The sequence below is a fragment of the Dermacentor albipictus genome, chromosome 2, assembly GCF_038994185.2.
Source record: "Dermacentor albipictus isolate Rhodes 1998 colony chromosome 2, USDA_Dalb.pri_finalv2, whole genome shotgun sequence".
NCBI lineage: Eukaryota > Metazoa > Arthropoda > Arachnida > Ixodida > Ixodidae > Dermacentor > Dermacentor albipictus.
The window spans coordinates 173408283-173436174 of NC_091822.1; the positions used below are offsets into that span (position 1 = coordinate 173408283).

Below are 27892 nucleotides of genomic sequence, written 5' to 3' on the forward strand. Positions count from 1 at the left end.
CTCGAGCAGATGCCGTCTAAATTCACGACGCCAGGGTGAGCTGTTGTGAAAACTTAATATGGCATCACTGCCCGTTTATTGTATTTTCTGACTCGCCAAACCTCCTCTCACGGTAAGAATGGATGTGTTTGTATTGCAGAAGGGTAATTTACTGATACAGCTCAAATTACTGTTGTCTTCAGTGTCCCTTAGGCCTCAACAATGTAGGCTGTTTGGTTCGTACTTCATACGATTTGTATCAATCTAACAAAGACGCCACCGCAGCAAAGCGTACAGGACAAGCACGTCCCGTCTTTTCTCACACATGTCTAGCCTCCTTCTCTGTGGTGTATCTTGATTAGCACAATGTAAATTTCAGTGCAGGAGATCTACGTAGCATGCATTGAAATGCTGTGCCTCTTCCCTTTGCAGGGACCTGCTAAATCTGTGGGCAATAGGTCCCTTGGCCATTGGAGTGACTGCAGGTTCTCAACATCATCACCTAGACACTCAACAACCAGCAGGGTCTTTCTTGGAAGTTGGTGCCTCTGTCCATACTGTTATAGATACTACAGTCGCATTACTACTAGACAGCTTGGTTGTGTCATGTGTCTACGGCAACAGAATCCGTGCTCATACACCCATTCACATTTGGACACACATTGGCGGTGAACGCCACCTGTTGGTTCTTTAGGGGCAGCCACTGCTGACAGTCCCAAGGCCCTGTCACGGAGCAGTGCAGTAGTCATGTGTAAAGAAAGCATGGATAATAATTATAAACTCACACCCATGAACATGTCTGTGGCTTCCCCTTCTTGTTTTTGAAAATTTATTCTATTGTGATCTCCTTGTTGTCTCTCACTTCAAGCAAAAAGAGACTGCACCGTTTCTTTTGCTAAGGTATCTGTGAGCAGCCATCACTGAGGAGAAAGCATTCAGCATGAGTGTCAGTTGTGGAAGAGGCCTTTAGAATTTTGCATTAGTAAGATCTTGATGAGGGCTAGTTGGTTCATATTTAGAAGTGAGGTGAAACAGCGCGAAAAAGACGAGGACACAAGGAAACAAATACCACAGACAAGCGCTGACTGCCAACTGGAAGTTTATTTGAAAATCACCGGACATTTATAGCTTCATCAGCATAGGCATGCGCACATCATTCACAAAAACATCTGCAAATCATCATTTTAATCTTTCTTCCAAAAATGTTATTTCTTTTCCCGACAAGGCAAGAGAGGGAGTGCTCACACATTTATCGCCTTCCTTTCTTATATGAAAGGCCTCTATTATCTCCCTTTCCTTCTTGCTCTTTCCTTTCCCTATGAATTTAGTCTTTTCAAATATGGGGGTGCATTGGCACTTCTTACAGTGTCCAGCTAAATGACTCCCATAGCCATTCTTTAGGTTAGTGCTGTGCTGACGGAAAGAGCAAGAAGGAAAGGGAGATAATAGAGGCCTTTCATATAAGAAAGGAAGGCGATAAATGTGTGAGCACTCCCTCTCTTGCCTTGTCGGGAAAAGAAATAAAATTTTTGGAAGAAAGATTAAAATGATGATTTGCAGATGTTTTTGTGAATGATGTGCGCGCATGCCTATGCTGATGAAGCTATAAATGTCCGGTGATTTTCAAATAAACTTCCAGTTGGCAGTCAGCGCTTGTCTGTGGTATTTGTTTCCTTGTGTCCTCGTCTTTTTCGCGCTGCTTCACCTCAGTTCTAGGCCTTCAGAGCTGGGCTGAAGTAAAGCCCCTCCATCCAGACGCCACCGCCGCTCTTTTAAGTAGCGACAACCTTTGATGTGCACTGCCTTTTTCCCTCACACCAAATCCGGTTCCGACATTTCCGGTTTCAAAATTTCCGGTTCTGGCGTTTCCGCTTCCTGGAGTTGCGCTGCGGGAATTTCTGCTTTGACTGCCGATGGTGAGACGCCCGCACGTGCTTAGCAGCCGGCGCTAATCTGAGTAGCTCAAGCTCTAGCCCATGGTCTTACACCATGCTCTTGCCACTCCACAGAGCGTCATCCGTGTGCATCTGCGCACTTTAAGAATACTCTCTTTCTCTTGTCTGTCCTGATTGATACGAAATTTGCTGGGCTCGAGCAGATGCCGTCTAAATTCACGACGCCATGATGAGCTGTTGAGCTGGTGGACGACAGGCAAAGCGTGTGTACGCTGCGCGCACACGCTTTGCCTGTCGTCCCCTTTCGTCGTGCTTGCAGTTTCTAGATCTGTGGCAGTCACCATAAGAAGAATGCAAAGAGGACAAGCTGTTGTATTCCGCTGAAGTAGTAGTTCGCGGTCGCTGTTTTCCAAATGCACGAAAAACGGCAGTGGTTTCCGAGCACCCAGGCACTACATTCCACTGTACGTTGCCTCTCATGGCACAACCCGTCGCACGTTGACGCAAAGCAGCGAACACGACCAGATCGCTGTTTACAATAGGCGGTGGTTCTTGGATGGAATCGCATTAACAGTTTAAACCGCAGCTGGTGCAATTAAACCTCTCCATCGACGCGAAAGTAAACAAGGATAAAAAATATAGCGTCACTTCCACTCAGAACAGGAAGCTGAAGCCACGTAAGTTCCGCTTGACGCCGGAAGCTGAAGGGGTGAGTGAGAGAGAAGCGTGGAGGAGGAGGGTAGGTTGGCGGTACTTAACCTGGTCGGCGGTGGCGCGTGGATGGAGGGGCTTTAGGCTGAAGGGGCATCTTTACTGTGAGTTGTTTTTGAAGTTTCTGCTGGCTGGTGAGAAGCGGTTGCGTGTCAGCACTTTGCTTGCTTGGGATCAGTGGGTCATGTTTTGCCCAAAGATAATTGCCTGTCTGGGATAATGAATTTATATATTGATTGCAAATATGGTTTTTGTGCTGGCATTATTCGTGAGATTTTGTCGTTCTTGAGCACTCGAAACTGGTTGACAACATTTTGCCATACATATATTCATCGTTAAGATTGGTTGGTGAGGAGGCTTTTTAAGAGAATCTTTCAATCTTTTTTTTAATGTAATGATTGCAAACATTCTTTGAACCATTCAATCAATTTAATATACCAAAGCCTTTCTTATCGTCTATACATAGACCATCGCATTTGTCCAGTTGGTTTGTGGGCATTCCTACTCGTAGTTTTCTAAGTGCAGCATCATTCTGTGGGTTTGCTTGTTGGTAGCAGCGTTATTGGTTTGCCAGAATAAAAAAAGTGATTAATCATCACAGTCCATTCTAGTTGTTATATAAGCATCATGTCTTTTTCTCTCTGCACTCAACTCTGCGGGGAGCTTATTTTTGTATGAGTGTGGATGAGATTGTGTGGATGTTTACCTCTGAGTGAACCACAAAATTCAATGTTACCTGATGTTCATCATTTTTTATGCTGGCATTACATCGGGGAATGTTATTAAATGTCGACATATGTGCAGGAATTGTTGCTTCGAATGCAGGTTTGTTGACTCTGTTAGGCTAGAATGGCTTGTTTCGTTGAAAGCTCAGCTTTCTATTTTTATGGGTTAATTTCAATCTGATCAGCGTGTGTATGCATGGTGTAGTCTTATGCGTAGCATGCTGGGTTGAATTGCAGCAGCACTTTATGTTCACATAGCTGTTGATCTGATGTAGAGCTGTTTGTCGAGTTCCTGGCCCATTATCTTCACTGCAGCTGCAGCTTCTGGTCATATTTTAGCATGGCACGATGGTGTTGAATGTGTTGCGGTGCAACACGTTTTAAGGCATTATTGCTATTATTATTTTTAACCTTTTCAACTCGCGAAGTGCAAAGTTGTGGTGTTCCATCATGTATACTCTCTCCCCTGTTTGAGAGGCATTGATTGCCAGAGCTTTTATGGGTAATTTTTTCTTCGTGTGTGGATTGGGTTTTGCTGTTCTGTGATAAGTGTAGTGATGAGCTTGTATACAGCAAACGGGGCTTTTTAGCTCTTCAATTTCTGCAGAATACCTGTACGAACGCCTTTGCTATTCGCCGGTGCTCTGCAAGACTTGTACTGCGGTCTCGTGTGGCACACTGGATTAGGCCGACAGGAAAGCATGCAGCAGGCTGCTGTATTCCATAAATATAGAAGCCTCTACCTGTTTGACAAATTTGCTCTTCAGCCGTATGGCAGTTCTATAGAAAAGTATTGTCTAAAGAATGCACAAGAAATTGCATATACATCTTGTTGTTGACAATAGCTGCCTGTGTTTTTACAATGCGTGCTTAGTGGCACCAAAACTGAGGGATCACGTGAACTTCTCTAGTGGAAGTTACAGTACCGGCTGTTTCAGGAAAGGCTTTCAGTGGTTGCTGTACACTGCGGAGCAGAGATTAACTTTGTCGGTAGTAATGCATTTTAGGTGACGAGTGTTGGGGCTTACGCGGCAATCAATGATGGGTCACTTAAATAATTTTAAATGTTATAGAGTCAACTCTAGCGGCCATGTGTACAGGCCATGTCGTTATTGCAAAATTAGGGCCAGCCAGTTTACAAAGCATGTTTATTTCTAAGGAGTATTGTGACTAGCAATAGATTTAAAAGAAATGATGGTGACCAACCAAATCTCAATATTTACTTGGCTAAAACTGTTAAGTTGTTTAATCAGTGTTCGTTAAATTCGAGGTTCGATGTTTCTCGACAGGCCTGTGGTTTGTGACAACTGCCTGCACAGAACTAAGAATCTAGCGTATTGCATTATACAGGAAAAAAGCAATAACTTAATCATTCAAAAACTACAGACCATAGCAAGATGCGGTTTTTCACATGAATGCACAGGAAAACATAGGAATTCTGTTCCGTAATACATGTTATAGCCAGAGTAGTTACAGTTGAGGGTTCCTAGTGGTCCTTAAAACTGCCATTTTCAAGGCCTTGAATGCCCTTAATTTAAATTTTACAGAGCATAAAAATCCTTGAATATAGCTTTTTTCTGGGTTTGTAGAGTTTTATTTGTGTATTTGACCATGGAGGCTCTTGCAAGCCCAGAATCGAGGGAGCTTGATTTCATTTTTGTGGTGGAAGCCATCTTTTTTGGTATGGCTAGTGATGGTTAATGTGTAAAAAGCTTAGCGAGTACCTTTTCTTACATTTTTTGTGCAATAAAAAAAAAAGCTTGCTGTTTGTTTAAGGCAGGCTTTTATTTTCAAGATGTTTGGAATCACAGTTCTTTTATACTTGAAATTGCTTTACAATAGCCTCAGAATTCCTTGAAAACCCCTAAATGATTTTCCAAAGAGGCTTCTACAGACCTAGTTACATTTGTAACAATGGATTACATTTCAGTTTGGTCAACAGCATCACCGTTTGGTGGCAAGTACAGATCATGACTATTGATTTTTTTGTTCCGAGAAACAAAATACATTTTTCTGTGTGAAACTGCAGCTTGCTAGGGTCTATATGTATGGCCAACACGATGCTCAAATTATTAATTTTTTTCTTTCGTGTTTCACTGTATATATCTGAGCAGATGAGCCCCGCTTGCCTTACAAGCTCAAGAGTGAGTAATGATGCTGGTTATGTGATATGAACTGGGGTTATGGTGTGCATGAAGAGCTTATAGGGGGGGAGCTGCAGGTGTATGGCAGCTGGTCTTGCTTGCTGCTGGTCTCAGTTGCTGGAACTGTGTGCCGTGTTTCTGCAGACGCGTGTATTAAGAGTGTAAGAATAGTGCTATATGCGCATTGTCCTTAGCATGCCGTTTTTTGCCTGTGTACTTTACTATGTGTGTTATTACTCATAGGGCGAGATGGATCTCTTGATATCTGTATCTATTTGCGATGCATTTTTGTCATGTTAGCAGTAAAATAGTGTGTATGTGAGTGAGTGGGCAAGTGTGTTCATATAATGTGTGAAACTGTGAGGATAAGGACTGTGTGTGTGTGTGTTGGTTCTCATTTGCTGGTGTTGTTGGGAGATTCATTTTGCACCTACTGGGTAAGAAGTGTAAAACAAACTGAAGACAATTTGGTGCTTCGGTACGCTACTTTTCGCTAGATGCCATGCTCTAAAACTTGCCTTTCTGGTTCAGTGCTAGCAAATTTACCAACCGAAACTGACTGATCTTTTTTTTTTACTTTGTTGTAGAAACCACTAGTTGCAACTCTTAAGCTATCAAAAGGTGTGTAAGTATAGTTATAAGTCCGATTTAAAAAAGAAAATACTTTCTGAAATTCATTGTCTGTCAAGAATTGAGGAATAACATTCAACATCCATCGCCACTTTGCAGAGCTCCAAGAAAACCTTTGGTAACCACCTTAATTTTCCAATTACTAGAATCGTTTTCTCTAGCAGTAATTAAGCTAGCACTTCTTGCCACTTCAGACGTGCTGTACTTTCATAGGGAGAGACACTTCACCAGAAGTAGAGATGTAGCTTGCATAGTTACATTGGCTTTCAGAGCAAAGTAGAAAGTCTAACGAAGTAAAGCAGTCGCATTAATGGCAGTGACCCAATTGGGCACCTTGAGAGCATTGCAGTTAGTCAACAAAATGTTGCTACTCCTTGAATCATAATGTAATAGCCTAGTCTTGCACTGTGCTTTTGATAGACTAATCTCACGGTGGAGTTGCACTCTCCCACTGCTGCTGCAAAGAATGCCGGTAGCGAAAGTCTTCAGCAGATGGGACAGCGACGGTCTTTCGGTACGTGTTCCTTCTGGCTTGCCAAGTGACCACTCACTGTGAGGCTGGCATATTTGGTAATCATAATTCCTAAATGTATTCTTTCAGTCTAGCCTGTCGAATTTCTCTTTAGTGAAAGAGATAAGGACAAGGCGTCTTATCGTTCTGCATCCCCCCATCCCCTTTACTGTGGGGCAGCCAATTGGGCACCATCATGGTTAACCTCCATACCTTTCCTTCTCTCTCTCTTGGGTAGTATTCTCAATTGTTCACTTTGAGATGCAATCACTTTCATGAAATTTCGAATTTTGTGTGGCTTGCATCGGTCATGTTGGCGTTCAGGACGGACAGCATTGCAGTGGCTAGCAAGAGCATTCTTATCACAGGACTAAGAATGCTTCCGCTCATAGAAGCAATGTGCGAAAATGGTGGTGTCCTTGAAAGTAAACAACTGAGAATACTGGCCCAGAATTTCACAGCTGCAGCATGGTTGAGAGGATTCGCTTACACAAAAATAATCTCCCTCTCTTTTTTTGAAGCAGAGAAAGAACATTTTAATAAGTATATTCTTGTGACACAGCTGATCCAACGTTCCAGTCAAGGTTGCCTTTAGTCTAAGTACAGCAGAAATGAGGAGATGACTACTGCTGTCATAGCATAAGCCAAGCAGGTATATGCCCTTTAAGCCTGATGAGATTGGTCTATGACTAGCTGTCTTATTTTTTATGCCTCCTTTGTATTTTGAATAAGAAAGAAAGAAAGCAATGCTTTGAAGAGAAGGGTTGTTGCATTGTAGTGAGTCTTCGTAACTCTTGCATCCATCTTCGATGCAGCTGTGAAGTGAAAAAAATGTTTACATACTAATAAGTTGTCTTGATGCAGGTCAATGCTGTGTGCTTACGTTGAAAGAGCTGGATGTGCAGTCAACAAAAATTTTATCTTCCCCTACAACGTCATGTACAGCACTTTGGCATGACTTGGAGAGTCATTGTAAAGCCCTTTTTGAGCACACAAGGTCCTGAATGAAAAGTTTGTTCAATAAGGGAATTTTATTATGGAACTGTACAGTATTTCATGTATTGGTGCACTCTGATTTCATTGGATAAAATGCTATCAAGATAGAAATAATACATGCATCACACAGTGACTGTCCTTCAAAGAAAGGCAGTCCAATTTATTCTAAAGCGACAAGATGGCTCCCATACTTTTTTGTTTGGGTCGACTGCCTTGCTGGTATATGCAGACAATCAGGCCGAGATAAATCGCTTCCATTTTTGTATACCATGCTGTTTTTCATGAAAGGTGTACTTTTGAATATAGGGCGAGTGGATTGATTGAAGTAGCGGCAGTTGATCGCATTTGTATTTCCCCTGCTGCTACAGATCTTGTGTGTACAAGTACCTTAGATGAATTTAAGAGTTGATAATAATACAGAGACATTTGTAGTTTTGAAAAATGGGAAAATGGAATCTATTAAGGTGCACACAGGCACTGCGGGACTGATGCTTTTCACCAAAAGCTTCATTGTCAATCTTGGGAGCGTTTTCAATCAGCAGTGTGCCATTTCAGCCCACCAGAACTCGACAAAACCACTCATTGTAGACTGTTGAAGGAGAATGGACCTTCTGTGGTACGAGTTCTGGTTTTTAGATTTGTGTACAATTAGTAAGTGCAGGAAAATGATAACTTCATTAGTGTCTCGCCGAGCACTCCTTAACATAGTGTTCGGGCATTGTTGCCGCTCATAAGAGCATGGGTATAAGATATGTTGTGTAATACCACAAAGTCCCGTTCTGACAAAAAAAAATTGTAAGTAAATGCAATTCATTGTGCAAGCATCTTGTGCAAGCTTGAAAAAAAAAAAATCCTATAAACTGCATTTCTAGGTTAGCAGGTGAAATTGAGCACTGTGTGCTCAAGTCCAAGTTTCAAGTTCAGATTGTGGTTTTTTGGGGGGGTTTTCATGAAGAGTGGTACGTGTATACCTGTTCAAGTAATACTAAGCCTCATGTAATGCAAGTTGAGACAAGCCACTTTTGACTGTTGTGGATTGTTTGTGTCATTGCTCTGTGAGTCAGCCATTTTGTGAGATTTTGAAGCATTTCATGGCCGACATACCAATGTTAGCCTACTATATTTAGCCTATTTCATGTGCTCTGCTTGGGAGGATTTGGATAGGGCAGACATTTAAAGAAGGTACTGACATGGACTTGTGAAGCGTTGCTGGTGCTTGTGACATTGGCAAGAAGGTCAACACCTTTTCTGTTGGTTATTACATGGCTGAGTCTTACCCGGCTGCTAAGCATTGCACATCATGGGAAGTTTGAACATGTTATTGTTACTGAAGGCAGTACAGTTGTGTAGTGGAAGGTGCACTGATATCGGGATGGATAATATGTAACGATTCTTTTGGCTTTATTCTATTGCTTATCCACTGCTCACCACTGGTGAAGCCTCCTAATAAGTGTGGGTTTCAGCTATTTGGTAACCTGTTTTAACTGATCAACAGTGTAAGTGAAAGATGCAGGACAAAAAGGAGGTGGCGTATGTCATATGTTTTTTTTTTGTCCTTCATATTTTGCTTGTGCTGTGAGTCTGTTACTGCTGGTAATGTAGGCATAGCACTATTTGGAAAAGGACTGATATTGGAGTTGTTGCAGTATCCTGGCCTAAACAGTAAATGAACACGATATGTTCGTTTTATGCTTCGGCATTGTCCAATACTGCTTGAGGGTTTCTTGATTTTCGAGCATTGTGGAGGGGAAGACAAAAGGAAGGGCATGGAGATTAACTGAATTCTTAGATTTTGTCCATTTGGCTGCTCTTCCCACGGGAAAGGAAGCTGGAATGCAAAAGAAAGAAGCGGCAAGCATTTAGACAGATCTGGTGAGCCTAGTGGAATTGTGTAAACTTCTGTGAAGTGTGGTATGATATTGGCTTGTTTCTGTTGCTGTGTATAGTTCACTTTTTGTAGTGGCTATACTGAAAATTTGGTACTTGCGAAGGGGTGGTACTTGGTAGATTCACCCAACTGTGCTGTTGTCGCAGCAGCAGACGAGCTCTGCACCATGCCATGTTTCACATGTCTGTGACTGTGCCTAGGTGCACATTTTGGTTAAGCAGGCATAGGCGATATAGGATATTTAACACAAGAGGACCAGGACCACTATTTCAAGTATATGTACTGTGGGCCACTTTTCAGAACATCTGAGCGTGTTTGAATTAAAAGGAGGTTACTCTCTGGCTCTTGCAGAAAAGTATTTTTCCAACCCCCTGTCCGGGCAGAATGTGTGCTCGTAGTGCTTTTCTCACTCCGTCAACCCGTCGCAAAGAGTTTTCAAAGTATATCGGCATTGTCAGTGTTCTGCAATCTATATTTAGAGTTTAGTGAAATAGTCCTTGTTCCAGACTTGCCTGATCTTTTAAAGGGGCTCCGACGCCCTTCTTTGATTGACAACCACAGACGTTGCTGAAATGGTTGGAGGTAGCATGTGAAAACGCAGCGAAAGAGTTGTCACAAGTTGTTGGATATCGAGTGTCTTTTTGTTGTCATAACACTGTTGGACCTCTGTGAAATCTGGAATGACGAGTCATCCACCGCCTTCCATATTTCGTAATTTTATCTATTTTTCTGCTCTGCACATTTCTGCAAATTTCTACCTGTGGCATGTACATTTGTCTTTTCCTCTTCTAGGCTCTTGCAAAGTGATGTTATGTACGATGTGAATGTACGTTGCTGCATTCCTTTTGTGCTGTAGGGTAGTAATACTTGGCTGGGTATTTAAGCTGCATTGAAAGAGTTGCTCGGAGCCCCTTTAGTGTGCTGCTATATAGTGGATGCTGTCGGAATGAGTTGCGGCCTTTAAGTAATATATGACTGGTTTTGTGAAGTGACTGGACACTTCCATTGCACCTGTCTTGTTTTTATTTTTCTGATCCTGAAGGCTTCACTTCTGCTGCAGTCACTGATCCAGTGTCTCCATGCAGGAATATTATCATACTGCAGCTGAAGTCTGGGCTTCATATGTGTAGTTTTAGAAGTGCTTGCACCGTTCTGTTTGTTAGCACTTATGTGACCACTTTTCTTGAGTGCTATGCTGCGATGTTCAGTGTGCTGATGCTGGCCATAGTGCATTTGGCGAAGTGAAGTTGACTCACTGTACTACTGTTTTCTTTGTTCACAGGAATAAAAAACAAGGAAAGATACTTGGTGCACTTTTGTTATCTATCTGCTAGGATTGGCACACTAGAGTGGAGAGACTGCTAACTGTAAAATTCATGATGTCAAATGCAAGTTTTACAGGAAACATGCATTAGTGGTTAAATGTAAGGCAAAACAATTGGCTGTAGTTTGCTAATTCAGATCTGGAGTATGCAAGTATGCAAGCTGTGTGCGATGGGTTTATTTCATCATGATACGTCGTTATTCAAATGCGCGAAGTAGGGAGGAGGTCAAAAATACTTGGGAGCAGATATGTCAGTTTTGGGGGCCTAGCCATAAAAGAAAAAAGAAGACTGAAAATGCTCCTTAAGCACATTACCAGAGCGTGTGTTAAACAAGCAGTATTGTTCAGTTTGTGTGGCCAGAGGCTTCGTATGGGTCATTTAGGGGGGGGGGGGGAGACTTAAAACATTTGAAGCTGAAAGACTGGGGGGGAAGCGGAGCGCCTTTGTTCCCAAGGACCGGGGTACCGTGGAGCTCTCTTTTACGCAGAGTCCTGTTAGGAAGCGAAGCCACTTCTATGTCGTGTGGTGGTTCTACAATTTGCATGGCTAATACACTGCAGGCGTCTAGGAAAGAAGACACTGCACTAAGTTACTGAATAGATTCTTGTGCTCGGTTTAAGCAGGTGACATTCCTTTGTGCAGCGATTAAAGAATCGGCGTAGATATTGGGTCTCCCCTGTGTAAGGATAACGGAACTTCAAGGTTAGAGAAAAGGAGGCTGTGAGCCCCTCCGCTTCAGAAGCACCCATGTTTGACTATCATTTTTGCCAGTTGTCGAGAAGTAGGGTAGCTTCACCTGCTGCACAGCTCTCAACTCCGTCGGCTGGTACCATAGAGTTTCCTACAAAAGTTTCTGGTGTTTCTGGTGCTGCGATTGTTCAGCTACCACAGGAGTGAAGGGCAGTACATGGATTTGTCTTGTCTTTGAGCTTGTGGCTTCATAAGTTCTTGTGGCATTATGTATCATCCTTTCTTTTTTTTTTGCGAGCGCCATCTAGAGGTGTTTACGAGGAACCGGGCGCGCCGCGTTATGGCCTCCGAGACTTGCATGCACCGGCGCGCGCAAAACTCGGCATTCGTGTTCGAGTTTCCGCGTTACGGAATTATGTTTCCTGGTATATTCAAATTACACTCCGACGCTATCCTGTCTCTGGGTTGTGTTGAGGTCGTGTTTTACGATTTTTCTTGCGCATTCTACTTTGAGGAATTCAATTATTACAGTAACATCTCAGCGCCACCAAGGGAACCTGGGTAGTTGTGGTCCGGAATGATTTTCGGCTATCGCCGGCATCGGATTTTTCTCGGCACCGGAGCGACCCTCCACGCTATCGCGTTAATATTGGGAGAGACTGGCTGAACAGAAATTCGTCGTCAGCGAAATCTATCTTCTACGCGGAAAGTGTAGGGAAACTCGAACTTCGCAGCGCTCGCGTGCGTGCACCTGCGCACCGCGCGTGTCCGGCCGTGGATTTGCCTCGCTGTCCTCGGTTTCATCACCGCAAGGCCTGCACCGAGTGCGACAGCCGATACACATAGCTTATGCTCCATTCGCTAAAAATATTGCCAGGGGCACGCCTCTCTCTCTCTCTCTCTCTCTCTCTCTCTATATGTATATATATATATACATACATATATATATATCTATATATATATATATATATATATATATATATATATATATATATATATATATATATATATATATATATATATATATATATATATACACAGTGAAGTAGACGCGCGTATGAAGCGCGTCTACTTCACTGTGAATATTTACCCGGACCCAGAACTGCTTTTCTTCTGGTGTGTGTATATATATATATATATATATATATATATATATATATATATATATATATAAACAGGCGCTGATTGTGGCATGACGATGACGGAACACGCTTAATGTGCTCAGAACGTGGTGGATAACATTTTCTCTTTTTTTCTTGCGTCTTGTTTTGCCAAGCAAACATGGTGATGATGATGATGATGATAATGATGAAGCCTCAAATAATAGCACTATGAGGGATAGGCCACGAATCGGGTGGTAATATGATTGAACCATAAAATAAATTGGTTCGTAAATAAATAACACAAAAGGAAAATAAATGAATAAACCAAGATGAGAAATGAGACGATGGTGCACGATGATACCTGCGGGAGAAGCAAAATATTGTTGCGTACCTTAACATTGGTCTGTAAAAAACACACTGTTCCAGAGCTACAAAGCTGCAGCCCTGGCGCTGTTAACCAGAATATGTCTTAACTTTAAAGCTCATACATTTCTGGATGAAAGCTATATGTGCTAACAAAACAAGCTCAATTGTTCTCGCGCTTTTTCTTTCCTTTGTTTCCTACATCTAAAAAAAAAAAATCGCACGGTCCGCGGCGAATGCTCACCCTGACCTTATTTAAAACAAAATAGTGCACCGCCGTTTAAGTGGATTGGATTGGATTTCCTTCTTCGATGGCACGTGCCCACTGCGGGGGATTGGCCAAGATTTGAATGGTATTAGGAAGATGTTGGTAGTACAAAAACTGGTAAAAGTGTCACGTGGAAACGGATTAAAATAATGTTTGAACAATGGCCATAAAACGACTCTTTCTTTTTTATTTGTTCGACACAATTCGATCTAGGTGGTTGAACGACTGCAGCGCCCCATTTGCATTTAGCGTAATTTTTTTAGGAAACAGGCTGTAAGCACCCAACAGCGCGTTTTTCATTTTGTGTTTATTCAACTCAACATACCAACAGTTCTCGCAACACTGCGTTTTTTACTGCTTGCTGACAATGTCCGCAAAGTTGAAACGTTTTCTTCGTCTCTTCATATTCGCCCACACGCAGCGCGAGATCCTCGGAGCACGTTTAAGGGCACGTGCTGCTTTCGAATGTGTCGGCCGCAACCTAGCCAGCCATGTCCACACTGTAGCTTGTCCACGTCTACAGTCAGCAGCACCTGCCTCGTGTCTCCTTCGGCAACACCCAAAGGACAAGGGCTACGAAGAGCTAGAATACTATCCTCCTTCGCAGGAGGGCTGCAGCTACCGCGTCTGCTCCATCGCCGTCGCAACTATTCATATGCGAACACAGAGACGCAAGATGACGCCATCAGAGTCCTTGGTCAGGGAAGAAGAACCCGACATAGAGGAGACTTCGCTCGACTGGGCCAAGCTGCTTGCCAAGAGCGACGATGAGAAAACGTGCTGGGCTGATTTCCGTCCCGTCGAAAAACGTTTCCACACCGAGCAAGCCGAAATTGCACGTCTGACTGCCGAGGACGTGGGTGAACTCAGGTCAGCCAATAACTATGCAGTTGTCGGGTATCCGGGAGCGCCTGAACGTCGACTCCCAGGCGTCGCAACCAACCCCGTGACGACATTCGAAGAGGCTTTCGCAAAATGTCCAGAAATGTTAAGGAAGGTGTACAAGAACGGTCTCAAGATATTTTCCGCAGTTCACAACCAAGCCCGAGCAATCCTCACTCAAGGTCACGACCTCATTAGTATTGGACGAACAGGTGCAGGCAAAGACTTTGCATTTTCCTCACCTGCTGCCTTGGTCCACATCGACAACCAGGCTCTTCCAAGAGAGGAGAGGAAAAGCCCTACCTGTCTCGTCCTGGTCCCGACACGGGAACTAGCCCAACAAATTGTGCGGGAAGGGAAGAGCTACCGAGGCATAAAGTCTGTGTGCATTTGTGGAGGTGGCAGTCGGCGATAGCAGATCGACTCTTTGAAGCAAGGTGTGCAGATAGTCGTCGTAACTCCTGGCCGGCGAACGACCTAGCCATGAACAAGTTCATTGACCTTAGATACGTGACTTTTCTTGTTATGAAGCGAACCGCAGTGGCAGCCGGGTCGTCAAACAGTAATGACAAGTTTAAGTTTTTCTTGACCAGAGGGCGTGCGTCGTCTCCTCTGAACATGGATGGATCCCTTCCAGCTGTTCAGCCAGAGAAGCCTTTTCTTGGTTGTCAAGGCTCCGTGATCAGCTCTTTCTCTGCATCTAATTATTTTGATATTTTTGCGTATTCGCGTTTCTTTCATATGTTGTGAAGTTCGCGTTTTCTTCTTTCTTTTTAATTTATGCGTGTCATTTATTGCCGGTTGTCATTCTGCACAGTTATTCCAAATGGCGCTGCGAGTATCTGGACAATGAGGATAATAAACAAAGAACAAAGCGACAGCACCTTCTAACTTCGGCTCCATGCTCCCTCAAGACTGTATTTAGGCACAGAAGCAATTGTGAATAGCTGGATGCATGAATGTTTGTCTAATATCGTCTCGCCGACAGGAAGTAGTACGTGTGACCTTGAGTGAGTGCATGGTGTTAGCTTTTCCACTGAAGTATTTGTTCAGACGTCAATTTACATACCGCTGCCTGTGCCCATGGACCGCGTGCCACCTTCACTGTCCTCGTATTTCATTCTTGTTCTTTTCATAGTCGTGTTGACTACACTGCATTTCGCAGCGTAGCGGTGGCGCTAAAGGTCAACTAACATGAGGACCCCTAGATAAAGCAAGATTAACTAACATAACTTCTAGCACTAGGGCATACTGACTTAGCACCCTCGTTAAGCGTTGCGCCAGCATGTACATCACAAAGTTTGCTTTCACATTTCACAGAATAAGAAGAACCAGAATGCTCGCCTTAGTGCATAGCGTTCGCCGCAAGCATTTCCCGGTAAAGATTACGGTTGCATAAGCTGCGGTGGTCGGGAAGCGTTAGAAGTCAATGACCCTTTAATGCTACCGTGTTTTACTCCGGTGTCGCGTCGGCGTCGGCGGAGTTGTCCGTGAGCGAAATCTACCCTATAAAGGTATATGCATACGACACACCTTGTTATATGATATGCGGTATATGCGGGTTATATTGCCACATCATTCTGTCACTAAAGTTGCCCATACCTTGTCTTACATTCTTGGTAAAGTTATCCGCAATTTTGAGAATGACATGGCCCACATACAAATGTCATGAAACAAAACACCGACAACGCATGCCTTCTTATGTTAAATATTCTCAGACTTAAATATAAAAAGTGCAAAACAATAACAGAAATCTGAAAAATGATGGACTTTTTTTTGGCGCGGCCGTGTACTTCTTCCGGGATCGGTCCACGCTAGAGGCCGCGTTTCTACCAGAAAGCTCACCTTCGTGCATAGCGTTCGCAGCCAACGTTTCCCGGTAAACATTGCGGTTGCATAAGCTGCAGCTAATCCACAAAAAGGGAGACGAAATAATTGAAAACTTATAGGCCCATTAGCTTACTTTCAGTATTGTATAAGATATTCACCAATTTCAAATAGAATAAGGGCAACATTTGACTTCAGTAAACCAAGAGAACAGGCTAGCTTCAGGAAAGGATATATTATAGTGGATCATATCCATGTCATCAATCAGGTAATCGAGAAATCTGCAGAGTACAATTAACCTCTCTAAATGGCTTTCATAGATTATGAAAAGGCATTTGATTCAGTGGAGACATCAGCGGTAATAGAGGAAATGCGTAATGAAGGAGCCTGGGAGGTATACGTGAATGTCTTTGCAAATATCTACAGAGATTCTACAGCTACCTTGGTCCTCCACAGGGAAAGTAGAAAGATACCTGTAAAGACAGGGGTAGACGGGTATGGGAAGGAGGCACAATCTCTGCAATGCTATTCACTGCATCTTTGGAAGAAGTGTTGAAGCTACTAAACTGGGAAGGCTCAGGAGTGAGGATCAACAGCGAATATCTCGGCAACCTTCGGTTTGTAGATGACATTCTCCTGTTCAGTAACACTAGGGACAAATTACAACAAATGATTGAGGACCTTAACAGAGAGAGTGTAAGAGTGGGGTCGAAGATTAATATGCAGAAGACAAAGATAATAATGAATAACCGGGCAAGGGAACATGAGTTCAGAATCGCCAGTCAGCCTCTAGGGTCTATGAAGGAGTACGCTTACCTGGGTGAATTAATCACAGGGAACACTGATAACGGGAAGAAAATTCATAGAATAAGAAAAATGTTTTGGATAGCATACGGCAGACATTGTCAGCTCCTGACTGGAAGCTTACCATTATCATTGAAAAAGAAGGTGTACAATCAGTGCATTTTACCGGTGCTGACATATGGGGCAGAGACTTGGAGACTGACAAAGAAGCCGGAGAACAAGTTAAGGACCGCGCAAAGAGCGATGGAACGGAAAATGTTAGGTGTAACGTTTATAGACAGGAAGGGAGTGGTGCGGGATCAGAGAGCAAACGGGGATAGCCGATATTCTAATTGGCAGTAAAAGAAAAAATGGAGCTGGGCAGGCCATCTAATGCGTAGGGTAGATAACTGGTCTGGTGGTCCATTAGATTTACAGAAAGGGCGCCAAGAGAAGGGAAGCGCAGTCGTGGACGGCAGAAAATTAGGTGGAGTGGTGAAACTAGGAAAGTGCGCAGGCGCAAGTTGGAATCAGTTGGAGCAGGATAGGGGTAATTGGAGATCGCAAGGAGAGGTCTTCGCCCTGCAGTGGACATAAACATAGGCTGACGATGATGATGATCACGCTGCAGTTGACGGGAAACGCTAGAAGCAGTCAGCGATCGTTGAATGCTATCGCGTTCCACTCTTGAAGACGAAGCTTAAGCGTCCTCAAATTTTCTTCCTTTCATCACAATCCTTTTTGTCTTGTTTAGGGGGGTCCCTTGCTGTGTTTTTTGTTTAAGTTTCGTTCGTTTGTTCCACTTTTCTCTGCCATGCAAACAAATGCTCCAACCGTTCCATTCCGATGGACCTATATAAGAAGCATTTGTTCGAACATATACTTCCGCCACTCTTTTTCGTTTTTCTGATTGCATTTCCGTTTTCCTGAGGGCGAGGGACAGTGTCGAAATGCCACAGGCTCGCCCTTCTTTTCGACCTTCATGATCATTTCCTTTGGTGTCGTGCACTCCAAATCCACCATACTGTTTCCGAAGCAGTCACGGTGTTCTTGACTTTGTTACGGGGCTATTTCAGGCTCTGTTTGCACGGTCCACCTATTCAAGAAAAGGCTTTCCAGTTGTGTCACTTGCATTGTTGGCTCCCTCCAATGGGTTGCTTATGTCTTCTGCCAACGGTACAAAAGGTGGTGTCGACTGTTTCCACAGGCTCAACTCGCGCAAGTCTCTTTCTCTCTTCGATATCCAGTTTGCTTCCAGATGAGGAAGTCATCCTAACTCTCATTGCTCCATCAGCGATCTCAACAAGTACCTCTTCACTACAGTTCATGAAAGACTACTGGCTCTTTGTACTTGGCTTCAGCCTGCGAGGTCACCCAATTAATTTCAGTTCTGTTTACTTCAGCCGCATTCTTTGCTCGTGTTGTAAAAGTTACGCTGTCGTTTCCACTTACTGACGGGCTCTTCGTTCCTCTGTCCGTGCACATGCCAAGTGAGGCAGCTCTGTGTATCTTCTTCCAGCGATGAGCTCCACTGCTACGAATGCATCCGGTACGATGAGGACATCACTGTTGCTACCCTCAACTCCAGTGGTCGCGAAATCGGCAACATACTTGGTCATCGTCGCATACACGTCCTTGTTGCCAAATGTAAAGCGCCGAATGTAATGCGACACTGCTTCCACGTTGCATTACTCAGTCGCCGTCGCCTGAAACAAGCAGCCAGAGCTACCGGTGTCGATCATCGCGATTAGCGGGGCCTTCCCGTTCCACAACGCGCTCTTCAAGCGCACTTCAATCGCCTTGGTTTGTCTCAGCATTCGACTCCGGCCACTGTCCCACCTCGCTGCAGTAGCGCATGATGTGCCCTTCCTTCCAGCAATGCCGACACACGACAGCGAGCCGCAGTTGCATACAGTTTCACGTCAAGTGTCCGACGCGGGAGCACTATTTGTCTCGTCTCGATCACTCTAGCCAACGCATCCTATATAGAAGGCCTGTGCACTCTGCTTTATGACGTCATGCCACGTGGACCGAAATTTCCATTCCCAAGCCCGGCGTGAAGGAAGCGGGGACAGATTTCGCTCGATTTTCTATTACGCTCAGGACAGATTTTCGCCCTGTCGGGGAAACTTTCCACGTCGAGGATTCCGAAGTTGCATGCGTGACTGCTGAGAAGGCGGATGAATTCAGGTCATCCAACAACGGTGCAGTTGTCAAGTATCCAAGAGCGGAGGAACATCCACCCCAAGGCGTAGAATTCAACCCAGTGATATAATTCGAGAAGACATTTTCAAAGTATTTAGAAATCTCATGCGACGTCTATTAGAAGAATTTCAAAAAAATGTCTCAGATTCGGAGCCAAGTCTAGTCAATCCTGCATAAAGGTCATGACCTTATTGATGTTACATAAACGGGTGCAGGCAAGACCCTGGCCTTCCTCATACCTGCTGCCTTGGTCTACGTCGACAGCCGGGCTCTTCTAAGGCAAGAGTGGAAAGGTCCGAGGGATCAAGTTCGTATGCGTTTATGGAGGTGACAGTCAGTCAGAGTGGATCGACGCTTTCAAGCAAATTGAGGAGATAGTTATCGCGACTCCTGGTCGGCCCAACGACCTAGCCACGTACAAGGTCAATGCCTTCAGATACGCGATTTTTCTGGTTATGGATGAAACGCGCCGCATGCAGAATATGTGCATTTAGATGGAGTTAAAGAAGGTCATGTTGGAAAACAAACTGGACCGTCAGACAGTGATGACAAGTGCCACTTCGCCAGATGGCGGGCATCGTCTCTTCGAAAAATACATAAACAATACCTTCCATTGTTCATCTGATCGCTGGACTTGACTGCCGAACACATTGTAAGCCGGAAGATGATCATTTGTGAAGAGAGCAAAAGATCGGAGCACCACACTTTTCTTTTTTCTTACCAGGCAGCCTCAATACAAATTGATTGTCTTTTTAGGCACAGAGACTATGGTAGATCGCCCGAGATGTGAATCTGACCTGTCGTGTCTGGTATCGACTGTGATTCCAGCTTCGGAGATCTCCTGGCCGCTCCCTCGCCTGAAGCGTGGAAAGCAAACACTTCTACAGCACTTCCACACACTCTGGGACCCGAGCCTGGAGGCTCAACTTCGGGCCATTGAAAGAACCAAGGAGGTGGCTGTAACGCATTGCCTGGTAGCCACCCCTCACTAAACCAAATCGACAAAATAAAGTTTACTCCTTCATCTACGGAGTCAAGCAGCAGCGAGAACATGCGCTATAGCCCTTTAGAACCTTCGGGACGGAATAAGGTGCGAATATTATTTCCGCTTTGCGGAAAATCCGCGGCCGCTTGGCCGGATCGCGCCCGGACCGATTTTTTCCGCGCAGATAAGTTGGCCGCTTTGGCCGCAGCCAATCGGAACCCGACAGAATGGAAGCGCTGGTGAACGAATGTAAACGAATGTCTTTCTCTCGACTTTTCGCTTCTGTTATTCAAAAGCGTCAAAACAGCAAGTTGGGCCAGTTGGTCGGTATTCATGGTAAGGTTTGTTACAGCGCAACACAAGACAAGGACAAAAGAAGGTATAAAACGACGACACAATTTTACTCGCCAATTGTCTAGTCGATTTTCAAGATTTGTTACTGCGCAACACAACACAAGGAGAAAAGAAGGTATAAAGCGATGACACGGCGCCGTGTCGTCGCTTTATACCTTCTTTTGTCCTTGTGTTGTGTTGCGCAGTAACAAATCTTGAAAATCAACTAGACAAGTGGCGAGTAAAATGCCAACGATCTCATCTTCTTCGTCTGAGCTCATCATTTTGCAGAAGAGGATAGCAGACGGGAGCGCGCCGACCCACGACGAAAAAAATATCGAAAGTGCGCGTACAAAAGTCAAAGTGCCGCAAGATGGCGGCACGTCTCTGAAATTGCTAAAGCCCCTTAAACTTCGTAAAGTAGTGCCACGCTTTGAAGAATGCCGCCTCCTCCTCGCGCGCGCTTGCCGAGGCCAACGCGGCGTCGCTATTGGCCTAATAGCATCACGTGGGCCCTCGCAGCGTGCATCAGCGCCATTTTTGCTCGTGAAGCGTCTACGGAGTGGCGAGGAGCGCATGTTGGCGCCGTTGCTACGCTCGAGCACTGTAGGCGACGCCACGGTCGAGGAGGGAACGTGAAAGAGAGGAGAAACGAGGAGGAAGGAAGGCGGAGGAGGAGAGTGTCACTACTTTACGAAGTTTAAGGGGCTTTAGAAATTGCTAAAGAAATTGCGGGATGCCCCGCCTTCCCAGCGACGCGGATAGCCAGACGACGCGGCTGGTCTGAACAGGCGCGGGCGCTCGCCGCCTCGCCGCTTTGAAAATCCGCTTGTCCGCTTAGGCGCTCCACTTTCGGTGTGAATGTGCCTTAAAGGGACACTAAAGGTTACCAGAAAGTCAAGTTAAAGTGGTAGAGCAATGTTCTAGAACGTCTAAGGCGTTAATCTAATCGCGAACAGAGCTTTAGTAACCGAGAAATTGAGGTAAATGCATGACACGATTTGAGACCCCCCAGCGACATTCCGGTACTAGCCCGATGACGAAAGCACTCCTCATAATTTGTGTTACTAATACTCAACTACTCGTATTAAAAATATCATTTCATTCGATTATAAGACGGAAGAAAATGCTACTTGTCTACGTCTATTCGATTCTAAGAAAAAATAACATTTTGACGTAACCCTTCAGTAGTATGGGTGGTCGAAAGGTTTCGTTTTCGCTCGACTCTGCGCGCTCGACTCTGCGCCACGCACGCTTTGAAGTTTCAGTAGTTTCGTTATCGCGTCGTGCTGTGCAGGTTCTGCTGGCTCGCGAAACTTTAATTTCGAACAAGCAGTGAGAATGCCACGTCCTTGTGATGTCGTGGGAAGCCCTCGTTGCTTTCCCGCTCCGGAGAGCCGGTGTCGAGGCCGCCGTCGTACTACGCAACGACGCCGGCGGCGCGAGTCCTCAGCAGCAGGTCGCGCTCGTCAGTGCTCAAATCGCTGAAGTTGAGCCCAGCATCGTGAGCCAATCTGTCGTTGTCAGGGTCCATTGTGACGAGCGTCGAAGTTTGCGTCATAGAATAAAGTACCAGCTTATGGTCGCGCGTTTCTCCCTCCGCTAGCCACGATACTCCTGCTTTCGTTCTGCTGTCGGCTCTGTCTTGGCTCTGTTTCTGGCCGCACGTTTGCGTTTTGCGCAGAAAAGCCGTAGCGCCGTCTGCGGACGCCGTTCTACTCACCGATGGCGCAACGTCTCTACGAGACCATGATGTCAGTACTCCTCGATCGGAGGGCGGGCGATTTGAACTGCGCTAGAGGTACGCGGACGCTTCAGAACGCATTTTCTCTTAAAATAAGTCTCTGCTTGGCACGAAACAAGCGTTTCGAGGTTTCTGGGATGGTATTTCAACAGTCCACGTTCACTTAATAGTAACCTTTAGTGTCCCTTTAAGGGTCGCCGACGTTACGGGGCGAGAGCTATATTTAGAAGGCGCGAAGTACATCCTCAATTACGACATCCCTTGCAATGTTCAACAATTCGTGCTTCGGATCGGACGGACTGCTCGCTTCACGGCTAGTCACTGACGGGACACTGACAGCTCGTCAATTCTGCGGAAAAAGCAAACCAAGGCACGTTGCTCGACCTCTGCGGAATGCCTGATAGCTTGGACAGTCGCGGTAGACTTCGCGGTATACGTCGCACTGAAGAAAAGATAACGTAGTTTTGCAGTATTCTTGCTTACTTCATTTTTGAAAATAAAATAAAATTCGTCAAGTGTGATTGTAAGTGGCTCATTATCTTTGTGCTGTGGGATTCTCATCCGTGCTCTTGGGACAAAGGAACGACAACACAGTAGTGCGAACAATCACAAGGGCATTTATTGCACCTTTCGTAGATAAATGCCTGCTATCCCCAAAACATGCCAATGGACGCGCGACAAATCTCGGAAGTCCGACTCACCGCGACCGGATAGCGAGCGAGCGAATATGTTCGCCCCATGCTGGATCCCAACGCCTGGTCGTTCGCGCGTACGGTCACGTGAACCATGGCGCGTTCGAACGAGGCCTCACGAGACGGTCTCGCAGACCACGGATCGGCGCACGCGCGGAACGTCCGCGCCGCTTGACGATCTCGAACCAAAAAGAGAGCGTGTTCTCCCTTGCGCCCCCAAGTAACCCTGCCGTGAGGCGGCGTTAGCAGCGCAACACTCGTGCCATCTCTCGTACTGCGCTTCAACCATGCCGACAGCCGTGGGCCCCAGGCCACGCGGCGAAGCCGCACTGCAGGAGATGGAAGCTTTGCGGGAAAAACAACACATCAGGGGACGCGTGAGAGTCGCGCATCTTCACAGTGCTCATCCCTCACTCGTTCTGATCATTAGTGCTTGGATAGTTGAGGAATGTACGTTTTAATTGAGGTACCTTGGTAGAAAGTGTAATTTCTCAACGAAATGAGATATTCTTTAGCTAATCGCCGGCCCATGTCTTACTACATTTTTTTTTCTTTGGAGGACCATTTCCCGAAGTCATAGTAAAAAAAATTACAGCGGAATTGTACGACCTAGCATAATCGCAACCCGATTTCTAGCAATACTGTTTATTTAGAGCAGTTGCAATGTCAGTAGCCTGTAATTTAATCCCGTGCTTGAATCCCATGCATGACTATTCCGTTTGACACTTTTGCCGCATATAATGCTTTCCATCAGACTTGAGGAATTTTCACAAAGGTAGTAATTCATGCACACACAATTTACTTTGCCAGAACATTGGTCATAGTTGGCCATTGGCCACTGGCCACTGGCCATAGCAGCAGCAGCAGCAGCAGCAACAGCAGCAGCAGCAGCAGTAGCAGCACGATGTCGACGAAAACTACGAATTTATAGGTAGTCAAAATTTTGGAACATCAATAGATAGAAGACAACAAGGGTGCTTCACTACCAACATAAGAGTCCTTGAAGGGTGAATTTTGACTCCAGTTTTCCTCTTCAAGATGTATGCCACACAATTATAGACATTCTTGTTCTAATTTTAACTGTAGAGAATAGGAAGTTAGGCCTCCAAAGCTGGCTATTCCAAATACCCTACTTAGGCTAGAGTAAAGAAAAAGCAAAAATAAGAAGAAAACATTGTAGCATAAAATATTACCAACCACGATAACGCACGAACAACGTCATGTAAGCGTGTTGTTTCTACACTGTGCTCCCTCCCCCCCTCTCTCTCTTTCTGTACCGATGTTTTCTCGCCACATTCTCTCCCGAGACGACATGCTGTATCCCGTCCTTCTAATCTACGGCCCTCGCGTAAACGGGCGCGCGAGCCTGACGCAACAATCGACGGCCATTATTCGCTACTCTCCGCCCGCTTGTCCTCGCTTCTCCAGCGGCAAGTGTATAGAGAACGACGACACCGCCACCACCGCGCGGCGGTCGCATTATTTCCTCGCCTCGAGCGCCTCCGTTCGCACGAGTAAGGTCCGAGGTCCACGACAACAGCCTCGGGCAGGCTGTACTGCCAAAATGGCGGCCCGTTCGCGTTTTCGCGCGGTTTTGTCCACCCCATAAACGAGAGGGCTCGTTTATGCGACGCGAGCCTTCGCGTGCCGTTGTCCACTGTTCAGTGCGCGTTTCTTCGCGAGGAGGTTTCTATGTAAAGAAGACGCGGACGAGGACCGAGGGAAACGACGGTGAGGCGACAACAAAATAAGGAGCGAATAAATAAGGAAGGGCAGCGCTAAGGCAGGGACAGGGAACAGGCGAAGAAGCTCGCAGTCAGATTTGTCTCCCTATTTCATCCAGCGCTCGCCTCTGCTTCCTGCTCCGCTCTGCCGCCTCTTTTTTTAAGAATGGTGGCTCTCTTGGATCAAGCAGAGGCCCCCGTCGCCCCGGGCTATTTCCTTGATGCCGCTGCCGGGAACACGCGTGCTTTACTTAATATTTTTTTTTTCTTAGCCTGGGAGATTTAGAGCTCGTCTCTGTTTACGTCCGTTTTCCTTGGTGGCCGTTACGTGTGTACGCATGTGTGCACAACGGGAGAATACGACCGCGTTAGGCCACGAGATGGCTTCTATTTCTCCACTCTCAATCTTAAGCTGCAATTTTCGTTTTCCTCTGGTCTTTCTTTCTCTTTTTCTTTTCTTTTCTCTTGTACCCTCGCTTCGTACGCACGCTCCAGGAGTGCGCAAAGCAAACGAAGCTGCGGTATTTCGTTTGACGCAAACGCTGCGTTTAGATAACGCTGGAGGAGTGGGCTAGAAGAAGAAGTGCTATTTAAACTTGTGCTCCGATTCCATTTTTGAAACATCTCCATATCTGACCGTAGCATAAAAAAGCAATAAGAGTAGGAAACAGCTACTTGGGCATTGCGATTTGAATGCATAATCCAAGGAATGCACATTGTAAAATGTGTAAGCCTTCTCTGGTGTTGTTTGATTCGGGCCCGTCAGAAGTGCTTGGTGGGAGATGGGACGAGACCTGGTGGGTTGCGCGAAGGTCACTTGCTCGTCTGTGCACAGTCCGTTTAAAGAGCGAGTGTGTGAGAGAGAGAGAGAGAGAGAGAGAGAGAGACGTTTTTTTTTTCATTCCCGCTAGAGAAGTTTGCCTAGCCTTACGCCCAGTGTCTGCTACTCGACATAACATAATAGATGGCTGATGAAAGGATATACACATCCCAGAATATAGACAGTTAACTACAGTGGCACTTCCAAAACTCGCTGCTCTGTCCGCGGGCATAGAGCGGCATTGTAAATTGCATATTACATGCAGAAGAACACTCACGATCGTGTCAAGTGCAACTTCAACAAGAAGTGATTCGTACGAGCGTCACTCAGTCGGATAAGGCGCAGGCACGTACGATTATTTCTATCAAGGCCACCACTATCAAGGCCCGTCGCGTTGGTGTTCAGATGCTGAGAACTCACGCACGCACGCAAGCACGCACGCACGTTGGTTCCTGTGGGCTTCACTGCAGAGAGACTCTTTCTGCGGGGAAGCTAGATTTCACGGGGCCTGCCTGTCAAGCGCAGAGTTCTTCGGAATATTTTTACAAGTAAGAGTACAACGGGGTGAAATTGACACCCTTTTTACGCGCAAGTTCTTACAAGTTTCTTTAAACCTACGTGCCCAATCCTCAGTGAAGGAGACAGGGGCCCACAAATGCCCCTCCAAGGAGGAATGATGTTATGACCTAGATATAACAGTCAACCATGAGCTTTTCGTCGAGATGTTTATACCGGACCGGCGCGTCTGCTTCCCTCAGTAACTCCGTGAAGATGCGATGATGAGTCATGTTTCGTGTTGGTGTTGCCACACGTTTAGTGAACTCACTCCGATTTCACCATTGCGTCGTTTTCTCACTGTTAGCGGCAGATGCGGCATGGATGTCTGGCACAACTCCTTTTGCTCCCCCCTACAAGCTTCTTTAAAAATCGAAAGCCAGGATTTAAACATTTTTTTACTGAATAAGCATGCCTTATTTAGCTTATTAAACTTTTTAAAGTGCAGAAAATAGGTCATTTTACTTTTTGGCTGGTAATTTTTGTCACAAAATGTGGTGAAAATGCTACTTGCCGAACCGGTAATAAGTAACCAATGAATAGCTGAATTTAGTAAAGCGTTGATGTTCATGTAGCTAAGTGGGAGGTCTGTACAATGAACTAGGATAAATGCAATGTGATAAATACTGAAAAAGTAATTTTCGAAAAACTAAGCAAGGAGAAAAACATATTGTCACTTTGGAACAAACTTATTTGCAAAATGAGCCATAAATTAAAAAAAGATATTGCTTCAATTTTGTTTTTTCTAGTCAGTTACACACATCTCCATGTGAAGAATTAGTGTGCAAAATTTCAAACAAAAATCTTGCTTTGAGGAAAACGTAAACAAATGTTCAAACTGTGTGAAAGCTGTCTAAAACTATACAGATGCCTAAAATACAGCAGCTTCATAGCTGACGCCCCCATGAGATGCACGTGAGTTTCCATTTGATCGTGTGGCTGCTCGGCGACAACATAAAATGAAAAAGAAAACGTATTTCGAATATTATTTATATACAAGAAATAGTACTGATTTTCGGTTTCGCAACACAAGGGTATGAGTTGGAAAACTCACTGTAACTCCAAAACTAATGATGACAGGAAAATAATTTTTTGCAACATATTGCTAAATGTTTGGGCATACATAAACTGTAAAAAAAAACTAATTTGTGAGAAAAGTTGACTTTTGAACGTGGCCTGCCACCTTAATGAACAAGTGAACTAGAAAGCAACCCTTTCACACAGTTGTTTTTTTTTTTTTGCTTTAGGCATAAACCCTAACTAACTTAACCTAACATAAAGCCTAAACTTTGACTAAAAGTTATTTGAAACAACAATGAATATACGAAAGGATAAGACATTTACTTTCGAATACATGGCTCTGCAAATTAATACTGTCAACTACTCTGAAATAATTTCGGGTCCCATGTGAACTGGAAGCAACAGTCGATGCGATAGGCTCTGCGTTCTTCCTTGCGTCAGGGCTCATTTCGCTCGAACGCTTGCTTCGTGTCCCCGTCATTGCATCTACGGTCGACATGTGCTACAGTGCTGGTACGAAACGGCAAAGCCTAAGGCAAGGAAGTGGACGTGGAGAGGGGAGGGTGAGGAGGGAAGGTGCATAAGAAGGAAGAAACCAAGAAGGAGATCAGCAGTTTGGAAAGCTACAAAGCTTTCTTTTTTTCGCGGCTTTTCTTCTTCTGAAGACCCTTACTTTCTTGCGGGATGCCATGGCCCGAGGCGGTGAGAAGCTCCGCTATTTCCTATCGAGTGGCCTGCCGCGCTGGTCGTTTCACATTTTCTCGGCTTCGCCTTATCGAGTTCCTCCATTTATAACGAGATCTTGCCGACGTCCGCGTCAGGGTGAGAGCCAGCTAGAAACGCAGAAAGCTGCAAGTAGCCAAGGCAGGAAGAACAAAGCCAAAAGCTCACGGCTTCGTACTCGGCGATGTTCCTCGTGCAGTTTGTCTTGCGAGACTCTTTCGGTGCCTCCGGCTCTCGCCCCTCACCGTTTCATCCGGGCCACGCCGTTTACTGCTACATTATTTCTTTAGTGCGTTCGCGTGCTCTTCGCGGTACGTGTGGGGGAGCTCTACAAGTAGCGAAGCGAGCCACCAAGCTACGACTGAAAATCC

General features: G+C 45.2%; 1 protein-coding gene across 2 annotated transcripts in view; it reads left to right on the plus strand.

Annotated features, from left to right (window-relative positions):
- The window catches only part of LOC135900894 (zinc finger protein 385D-like), a 42584-nt gene extending 31801 nt beyond the window's left edge, over positions 1–10783 (plus strand). Inside the window, exon 7 of one of the 2 annotated variants that reach the window (XM_065430491.1) lies at positions 412–10783. In XM_065430491.1, the coding sequence (XP_065286563.1) occupies positions 412–651 (240 nt within the window). In that variant the 3' untranslated portion in view covers positions 652–10783. The remainder of the gene's footprint in view (positions 1–411) is intronic. The other variant, XM_065430493.1, reaches the window with a different exon arrangement.
- The last annotated feature ends 17109 nt before the right edge of the window (positions 10784–27892 follow it).